The 10,076-nt window shown below is 39.6% G+C and overlaps 1 protein-coding gene across 1 annotated transcript; it reads right to left on the reverse strand.

The window, feature by feature from the left end:
- Nucleotides 1-307: 307 nt before the first annotated feature.
- LOC121923530 (cryptic protein-like) lies at nt 308-8,193 on the reverse strand. The gene is made up of 6 exons (XM_042454047.1): nt 8,035-8,193; nt 7,140-7,189; nt 6,849-7,025; nt 4,283-4,397; nt 4,086-4,192; nt 308-648 (listed from the first exon to the last, which is right to left on the reverse strand). The coding sequence occupies exons 1-6, from the start codon at nt 8,091-8,093 to the stop codon at nt 515-517; spliced, it is 642 nt and encodes a 213-aa protein (XP_042309981.1). The 5' UTR covers nt 8,094-8,193; the 3' UTR covers nt 308-514.
- Nucleotides 8,194-10,076: the final 1,883 nt, after the last annotated feature.

The following is a 10,076-nucleotide window of genomic DNA, read 5'->3' on the forward strand; positions in this document are numbered from 1 at the left end:
TATGCTGGATGAATACTGCGATTAAATATCTGAAACAGCTCCTGAACACTGTTAAGACTGCATTTCAAAAGGAATGGTTTTACTATGGGCTGTTTTACCACCTCCACTTTGAGTGGTGCAAGGGAACCAAAGGCATTTTATATCCATTCCTAGGGTACAAAGTGATGGCTACTGTCTCCCTGAACTTGAAGCACTCTCTTCTTTTCTGGTGCAGTTTTCATGTCTTCAGGAAGAAAAATAAAGGTTCATTGCATTCATTGTTGTCCCTGTATCTCTTTTTCTTGTTTTTATGTGACGATGGGAAGTGAGGTAGTTAATGCTAGGATTTAGTGTGGTAGTAGAGCTGCTGAGTTTAAAATACATTTTTTTTTACAACCAAAAAAATTTCTGTTGGACAGGTAAATAAATAGTAGGCAAGAATGTTTTTTGTTTTAAAAATCTAGTCTTCCAGCCTTTTTGAAAGACAAATCTGATGATAAAACAAATCACTCCAGGTCTGAATAAGTGATTCTTTTCACAGCTGATGGAAGATCTTTGTGCAAAACAATGCAAAGAAACCACCTAGCAGGAGAATAAGAAAGCACATTGTTTGCTGCAGTCTTGGACAATTTGAAGGTAAATGGATAAATTCCTCTTCCTCTGTTAAAGCTGAGGGGGGAAGAAGGGGGGGGGGGAGAAAGGTCAGTTAACAAGAACACTCCCAAAAAGATCATTTCAAGAAGATTTTGCAATTTCCTCTTGGCTTCCTTGCAAGTTTAAGGGATCATCAGTAAAAGCCAATCACAGATGGGATTCTCAGAGAAGTGCAAATGAGGGCCATTGGGAGTCTTTTAAGAAACCACTGATAGCCACTTATCAACTCCTGCACCCATTAATCACAGCCTAATCAAAGGTAAATACAAGCCATGGGTAAAGAAGTTAGCTAAATAAAACCAGCTTGTACCTCTTTAACCCATTTGTCACAGGTAAATAAAACAGAAAATCAAATTAGATTAATACTCTAACCCTTGTTATGAAATTCTATTGCAGGGGCTGAAAAGTTTCCCATTAAGAAACTCAGCCTATCCTGAGACCCTTACTGGAAATAAAGATTCACTATGATTAGCTGGAGAACTGTTTTCAAATGTTATCAGCTGAAGCAGAAAGGTGACAAAGAAATATCTCACAGCCCAGTTTTGCAAAGGAAATCCCTTTGTCTATACTCAGGGAAGGCTCCTGTGGGTGTTAATAGCAGTGCCATACATTTAATTTCCACATAAAGGCTCACTCATAAGACTGCTGTCTTGTTGCTCATCCCAGGCAGATCACAACAAGTCTGTGTGAATTGAATATGTCTTCAACTATTTGGTCAGGTCAGAACTGACTGGTGGTGCCACAGTCAAGATGACTTTGGGTTATCTGCATTACACAATTTTAACAGTTCGATATTAAATTAACTGCCATTGCTCCAGTCAATGGAATACTGGGTTTGTACTTTTCTGAAGGACTTAAGAATTCTGTTAGAGAGTTTTAGTGGTAAACTTCAGGGCAGGGCACTGGAGAATTCTAAGTCTTTCTACAAATTACAAATTCTGTGGGAACTTCCATGGGATGGATCCGTAGCAATTAAACTGGGATGAAACCCCTTTAAGCATGCAGTGTAGGAATTAACTGTTTAGGAGTGGGAGTTTTTGCCAGTGATCCCTGTAGAACAAACAGTTGTATGTCACCTTTAAGGGTAACAGACACATTATACCTTGAGATTTTGTGGAAAACTAGTCCTACACTTTGTTAGATGCTTGAAGGACATTTCTGGAATATTACAATAAACGCTCCATATTTTCTGGGATCAGGAGCACAGGAACTCCATGAAAGTGGTAAAAACACAAACACTACTTTTTTAACCTGAGAAGACCTCTCTAGGAATCTCCAGGTCCTCCAGTGCAACTCTGTGGACAACATCTGCCAGAATTTGACCATAAAATCATGCTGGAGGACCTACAAATGCCTAGAGAAGTGTCATCCTGTGAAACTATATGGTCAATGCCCTGCAGAATTTCTCTGGTGGACCTAGAGATTCCTACAGGGAAGATATTAGTTAAATCTGTAAAAGTCAAGCCACAAATGCGGAGGACTGATTGTATATGGTTCAGGGTGTGGGACAGTTAGGCAAGATAAAATTAACTAGCATGAAGGCACCAGATCCAGTCTCATCTTGGAAGCTAAGTGGGGTCAGCTTTGGTTAGTACTTGTATGGGAGACCCACAATGAATAGCAGGTGCTGTCGGCCAGAAAGGAATTAGCAAGACCATTCCTTGCCTAAGAAAACCCTATGAAATTCATGGGGGTCATAAGACAGACAGGTGACTTGAAGGCACATACACAAACACACACCAGAAAAGGTGGAAGCTGCAAAGTGAAACTGAAGGTTCTGAACTTTGTCCATATTAAATTAATCTCAGTGGTGGGGGGGGGGGGGAGAGAAACTGAGAGAAGAGACTTTTTTGGCCCCAGGCTGAAAAAACACACCATTAGCACATATTTTTATGTAACTAGCAACCCAGCAAATGCAGATCTAGTTTCTTTTTAAACATAATTGCTTAATCAACTTTATCTCATCAAAGATTTAAATGACTTATAGATGTATTTGATACACTTTGAAAGGTCACAGGAACCATTATGATAAACTAATGTGACCTTTTTTCATGACCCAGGCAATAGTTCACTGAGCAATGTCTAGTATTTCCTCTATCTGCTCCATTTGCCTATATTTTGTAAATGTAATTTGAAGGAAGAGATATATTATACAGGCAAGAAACCTCTTGGGCATTCTTTTCTGCTTCCATCAAATATTCATGAGTGGATGAGGCTGTTTGAAAATAAGGAGTGGAAAATAAATCCCCAAGGGACAGCAAATGTCATGGTGTTTTGGCTGAAGTGTTTCAAATGAAGTGGGTATTAGAAGAAAACTGAAAATAGCTATTGCAAGCTCTCAAAATATATGAAAAATTGAAATAACTTTTTTTAAAGGATCACCAAAGAATATCCTGTTTTGGGAGACCCAGGTCAACATTTTGAATACTTCCTTTCAAGTTTAGATTAAAACCCAGATCAAATTAATTGCCACCAACCACTGGGGCACTGAGCCTTTGTGTTCTTAGAAATGGAATCAGGTTGTTATTCTGGATCTCAGCATGCACTGTGAGATGTAACCACACACTTGTACACCTGTCACTAATTCATTCAGTTTATAATCTCCATCCTGTACTGATCTGAACTGCAGACTTCATGACAACATCTTGCTTCATATTGAAAAAGGCTTTCTGTCCATCCCCCCATTCCCTTACCTGGGATTTGTTCACACTGTACCATGACAGCACTATGGGTCTATTTTCATCTGCCATGGCTGGATCCAATGGAATCTTGTAAGGCACTAGAGCTCTCTGGAAGAGAATTCTAAATACCTTATGAAACTACAGCTCCCATGGGATGAAGCCATGCCAGATAAAGAGAAGTCAGTGCTGTCACTGGGAAGTGTGAAAGGACCCCAGATTTTCTTTGCATTGTTTGCCAATACGAAGTGTACTGCTTTGTACTACTAGACAGTAGAAAGAGTGGGCAATTTCCAGAGGCAACAACAATTGCATCCCAACCCCATCTTGGGATAAAAAAAGAAAAAAAGAGACAAGCCTATTGCACCCCAGAAGCAAATAGGAAATTTGATTCACCATTTTTGGTCATCCTTCATATTTACTTTGGTGGGGAGCTTTTTTCAGAATTGAAAGTGATGGCACGGTCACTTCTATTTTTGAGAAGTGCTCCCTCATAAGCTTGAACTAAAAAACAAACCAACAAAAAACACCTAAAATATCAAGCCCCATAGAGGCATCTGTGGATGGGGATCTAGGGGCTAAAAATGGGCTTTTGGGGGCCTGCACTTTGCCTATCCTTGACCAAGCCTCAGTGAATTCTAGACTCAAAAACATGCATATTTTTGTCACACATGGGTGTGTCCTCATAAAGGTATTGTTCAACTGCATTTCATCTACATACATATATACACAGAGATAGATGAACCTTCCCCCTCCAAAGAACTTCATTCTTACCACAGTTTTGTATCTGCTCAGATAAACAGTGTAGCACACCGTAACCACATCGACACAGCTGGCAACCTTTTCGCATCCATTCTCCATGCTTGCTTGGGCCACAATTGCTGTCAATGACAGAAGAGATGGTTCAGAACTTTTTGCATTATCACATTAAAAAACTCCTATCTCTCAGGAATTCATTCCAGTCTCTTTACCTCTTCCGTTCATCATATTCACAGTATCTGCCAGCAAAGTGTTTGGGGCATGCACAAAAGCTGCCGAGGATACAAGTTCCTCCATTTTGACAGCAGTGCCGGTTTAACGTTCGACCTGAAAGTGAATATTCAACAGTTTACTGACAAAAATCAACTTCTTTGAACCTACTTTCTCACTTGCTACATCATGTCTCCCTGGCTGACAAGGGTCAGACTTTTATTGGCTTTAAGGGCACAATAAAATTAGCCGCCTGTTAAAGAGTATTTGTTCAGTTAAGCCTGGATTGTTTAGACAAGGATTAAAAGCACACTACTAGGGATTACCGAGAGGCCAAGCACCAACTCCCTCCCCACATGTTCTACTGGATAAGCGTGTGTGTAGGATGGCATATTTCACTTGTGTAGTCAGCTCTCTTGACTCTCTAATAAATCAGCCTTTTAGGTAGCATCACCAAAAGAATGCATTTTGTCATTTGTTGCTATGTGCAAGATAGTGATTCAAAGATCTGACACTTATTTTTCAATTTAGTAGCAAATGATGAATTGAAATTTAACAAGCTTTTCTTTTATGAGCAAGTATGTCCATTAAAAAGAATATGCTTTTATACTATGTGTAATAATGCCTATGGGTTATGCTGGCTGAGATATAGGAGTTGTGATCTGATGCACTAGGGAGACCTAATTAGCAAAGAATTCTGTAAAGACTCTAGATATGTGGTGGTGCTGGGGAAGGTTAGTGAGCTGGCAACTTTATTTGCATAAACTGTGGGTGTATCTTCCTCACAGGGTTGTTGTAAGGATAAACATACAGCTGGAATTATGTGTGCTTCTGGGAGCTCCTTGGAGGAGCAGTGGGATATAAACATTTCATTACTGGTAGTTCTGCAAAAAAATGCTGGATTTGTATTTTGTGAACTGCCTGGAGTGCATTGAAATATAACAAACAACAAAACTAAACACATTTGTTACACCCTAACTTCTACTGTATATTTCTTTTCTTATTTTAACATTTGTAGGAAAGGCCATTTCTGATGCAAGAGTGACATTTAGGGCCAGATTATTAAAATTAGTCATGAAAATTTGACAGATGGACTTCATCATGTCACTATTTTCTGGATGTAATGGCAATAGGATCTAAAGATTTACCTCAGGACATGTTCAGGGAGGCAGTGCCAGAAAAGCTGAAATGAGCAATGGCAGCAAGGAATTTTCATGCAAAACAACACATTAACTCTACAGGGCTGAAAGTTGGTAAACCCCCCAGTAAGTGTGAAGACAGAGTAGAGTCTCCTGAAGAAACAACTGTATGCACACAGATGGGGAACTTGTGGACCATCAGATGTTGTTGAACTTCAGTCCCTATCAGCATAACTATATTGAGGGTTGATGGAATGTGCAGTACATCTCCAGGGCCACAACATCACCACCTCTGCTCCTGATACTCAGATACATGTGTGGGGAAACCATGGAATCCCTTCCACTCTCCATGTTGGATGCAGTGTTTGCATAGCTTATATATAAGAAACCCATGTGCGTACTGTAACACACATAGGCTTATGAGCCAAGCATAGGATATCTGCTTCAGTGCATAGAGAATCCATAAATGATACATTCTTGAAGGACACATACACCTTAACAATATAATATTTTTATATCATTATCCCTTCCAAGAGCACAAAGTGTTTCCCATTTCACCTTCATAACTCAACGGTTGGTGACTGGCACTCAGGCCTCAGTTTTAGACTCATGACTCCCCACCGAAAATAACAGGTCGTACTTCTAAGTATGTCTAGCAGGCAATATGGTGCCCCACATGTTTATATACTATAACTCCCACTATCCTTTACCATTAGCCATACTATGTGGGCCACGTGGGAATTGCAGCATGACACTGCCCTCAAAATGTGTGATTCCAGTTCCCATCCACTCTGAAACAGTTCATTAACATCTAAAGGGCCACAAGTTACCAGGCCTGGCATATAAGATTGTGTTGCCAGTTCAACAAGGCTTTGAGCTGGGTCTACCTTGTTCCAGTTCAACATACCATGATTTTACAATCCTGTCACAAGACTCTTCTCTTTACTGAACATGTCTATGTAAAATAGGCCTAAACTGCTCAGTAGTTGAATCATTTGAAGGACAATTACTGTAATTTAGTCAGTATGCAAAGGATCTAGTATTTTTAGCTGAGTCTAATTGGACAAAAGAAGTCTAGCACAAGCTTTCATTGGTGAGCCATGTTCATGCATCTGAGGAAACAGACCAAGTCTAGGAAAGCTTATGCTATTTATGTATTTATTATTTTATTTATTATGCTACAATGTCTTCTTGCAGCACTCTCAAGAGTGCTACAAGATCCTTTATATACTGATATTTCAGACTAATGTGGCTATGTCTCAGTAATTTAGTCAGGTTAATATTGTAGAAAACCCAGCAGGAGCACATGTCATGGTACACAAATCTGGCCTGAAAATACAGCCAGCCAAAATTACTTGCAAGTAACAAAGACACCCATGTTTTACCAATATACCATGACAGAAAAAAGAGTAGAAAGAAAATTACTTACTCTGTGTAAGACCTGTGAAAGGCACAACTGGCCTAATGTTCACCTGCTTTTTGCTTCCATAGCTCTGATTCATATACTTGAAGAGATTTAATGTGGCAAATTGGTGTTTTGTGTGGTACTTTTGGGCTGTGGCAGAATCTTCTCCACTCTCATGTCTGTTCCCTTCTTGTACATAGCCTTGTAGAATACAAGTCAAAACACAACTTTTAAAAAATAAATGGAGGGCATCTATTTTATTATTAAAACCAACAAACAGAACCATACAATACAGTATAAGGGAAAGTTTCTTACCTTTTCCAAAGTAAATACCCTGGAAAGCCAGAGTCATTGTTAAAATAAATCTAGAAATACAAAGTAAAAAAGAGAGAAAGTAGTTAGGTTAGCTAGAAAAAAGGGGCTAGTGAACAGTGCATTTACTCCATTTGCTCGAGGGAAAAAAACCCTCTGCTCAGTTCACCTCAGTTACTCTCAGGTAACTTTGCAAAGGGATCTTGTAACACCTTTTGAGACTAAAAGAAGTGGTAGCATAAGCTTTTGGTCCACTTCTTCAGATGCAAGGGAATAGACCAAGTTTACCTTTCACTCAGTCTCAAAGATGCTACAAGATCTCTTTACAACATAGTGATATTTTGCTCTCAGATAAGTATATTTAGGATTGCAGAATTAAAGAATAAGATGGTCATGATTGCAAACTTGCAATGCTTACTAGGGAGAAAGTCAAACTGAATTTACTGAGACTTTCTTCAGATTAAATAAAGTTAGGAGTATGTTTGAAAACAGTAGTGTAGCTTAATTCATGAGACAAACCTAACACCAAAATGAAACACAGTATTATGCCCTTCCTAGGTTCTCTTGCATTCTGTTTCTACTGCAATAGACGTACATTTGCAACCTCCTTAATGTAGCATAAAAAATACAAACCCCAACTACTTGGGGATTTTCTATTTGCTTTCATTGGAATCCAGATGTGCAATTTCATAGCCATCTGTATCCAGACTTTGCCAAAGGGGACCTACTGATTCCAACAAGTCTAACTTGCATGCTGAATGCTGCATACTGATGCTTTCCCTTTGGCTTCTTACATTTCTTTCCAAAATTCTTCCATTGGAAGATGCAAAGAATAAAAGATGCATGCCCCCTCACTACCAGGCCCCCCTTATGGGCTATATAAAAAAACAAGGCTTACCTAACGTTTTGTCTCCAGTTCATTTCTTGTTGCTTTGTCAGTTCACCTCCAACTCTCATGCAGTTTTCCCCAGAGAACTAACTTGCTCTGTGCACAGCAGTTGCCTTCACTTTGACCATCGGAGTAGCAAACCACAGAAAGAGAATTTAAAAAATAGAATAAAAATTGTAGAGCAAGAATTTTTGAAAAAAAAACACCTTTCCCCACCTCTCTGCGTTTTGGAGCAGCAGGGGACGAGACACAAGAGTTGGCAGATGCTTCTCAGAGGTGAGCAGAGTCAGTTCTTATCTCTCAGAGCTGCAAGGCTCTTCCTTCCCCCTCCCCTAAGACATACAAACAGTCACATCTTGCTGGAGGAGGAGGAGGAAGCTGCTCCCAGGTTTAAAGAGAAGGCGAGAGGCTGGCTGAGAGACAGACTGAAGACAAATGCAGAGAGTAGGAGGGAAGAGGAGATGATGGGTGGTGCATCTACACTGTAGAAATAATGCAGGTTGACACCACTTTCACTGCCTCTAGAATTCATCCTCTGTCCTACAGCATCCAGGGATTTGTGCCTTGTTGAGGCCCCAGCCCTCTTGGGCAGAGAAGGCTGGAGAGCTTGCAAAACTACACATCCCTTAGAGGATGGAGCTACAGCACTTAAAGGGGTCTCCAAACTGCAGTCTTTCTACAGTGAGACACAAGAGCTGGGGAGCAGTGTGATTTGGGGGTTCCTCCTTGCCTTACTCTGGAGTAAAGATTTTTTTCTTAATGTTACTCCTACTTCTGTAAAAACCTCTTACTCCTTTACTCCTACTCCCCAGCCCTGGGGGAAAAGCCCCAGTTGCTTTTTACTTGTTTTTTTTAATGTTGTGAAGCTACTCTGAATCCCAGTTCTGGGAAAAGAGGGGGATACTAATAATAATAATAATAATAATAATAATAATAATAATAATAATAATAGCTTTGCAAAGCTTGTGTGTGTAAGTGTCTTTCTCTGCTTCCCAGTCCTTTCCCCAAAAATTGTTTTTTGGTGTTTGCATGTACAGTATATTACAGGAATAAGGAATGACAAATATATTTTGTTATTTCTTATTCCTACTCCTTTTTGTTGTTAACTGCCCTCAAGTCAATCTCAACTCATGGCAACCCTATGGATGAGACATTTCCCAGACCCTCTGTCCTCTATTGCTCCGCTCAGATCCTGCAAATTTATATACATGACTTCCTTAATAGAGTCTATGATTCTATGAATTGTCAGGGATGCTGAAAATTGAAGTCTAACAACATCTGGATGCATCTCGGGAAGTAGACCAAGTCTTTGAAAGCTTATACTATACAGTAATATCTTTCAGTTAGTCTCAAAGGTGCTACAAGATACCTTTTCATAACATCTGGAGAGACAGGTTTTTCAGTCTTCTTTTAAAATGTCAGCAAGTATGGAATACAAAATGGTGACCAGCAGATTGGAAGTGATCATAATATATTCCCATTCACAAAAGACTGTAGCAACCATAGGACCATAGCATTAACTTCCCATGGTGCCCTGTGAATGAGAGACCTTGGCTGTATCTGCACTGTGGAAATAATGCATTTTGACATTGCTTTAACTTGTAGCTCAATGTTATGGAATTCTGGAATTTGTAGTTTTGTGAGCTATTTAGCCTTTTCTTTCAGAGAGTTCTGGAGCCACAACAAACTACAAATCCCAGGATTCCATAGCATTGAGGCCTGTCAGTTAAGGCAATGTCAAACTTAAATTATTTCTGCACTGGAGATGAAGCCCTACATGAGCTCTAGTCATCAACAGACTTGTTTAGGGTTTGTAAAATGAGCATTATTATCTTTGCCAAAGGGCTCACATTGTTCATTGTTACTTCCAAAGTATGACAGTTTCAGTCCAGTGAGAGTTCAGGCTTGATGTGCTCTGGGACCTGTTTATTCATCTCTTTGACAGTCCACAGTGTCCACAGAACTCTCCTCCAGTTGATGAGTTGATCATTTTCCTCTCAGTTTACACAATTGTACAAAGAAATAAAAAACACTGTGCCCTGGATTTTGCT

The sequence above is a fragment of the Sceloporus undulatus genome, chromosome 2 (genome assembly GCF_019175285.1).
Source record: "Sceloporus undulatus isolate JIND9_A2432 ecotype Alabama chromosome 2, SceUnd_v1.1, whole genome shotgun sequence".
NCBI lineage: Eukaryota > Metazoa > Chordata > Lepidosauria > Squamata > Phrynosomatidae > Sceloporus > Sceloporus undulatus.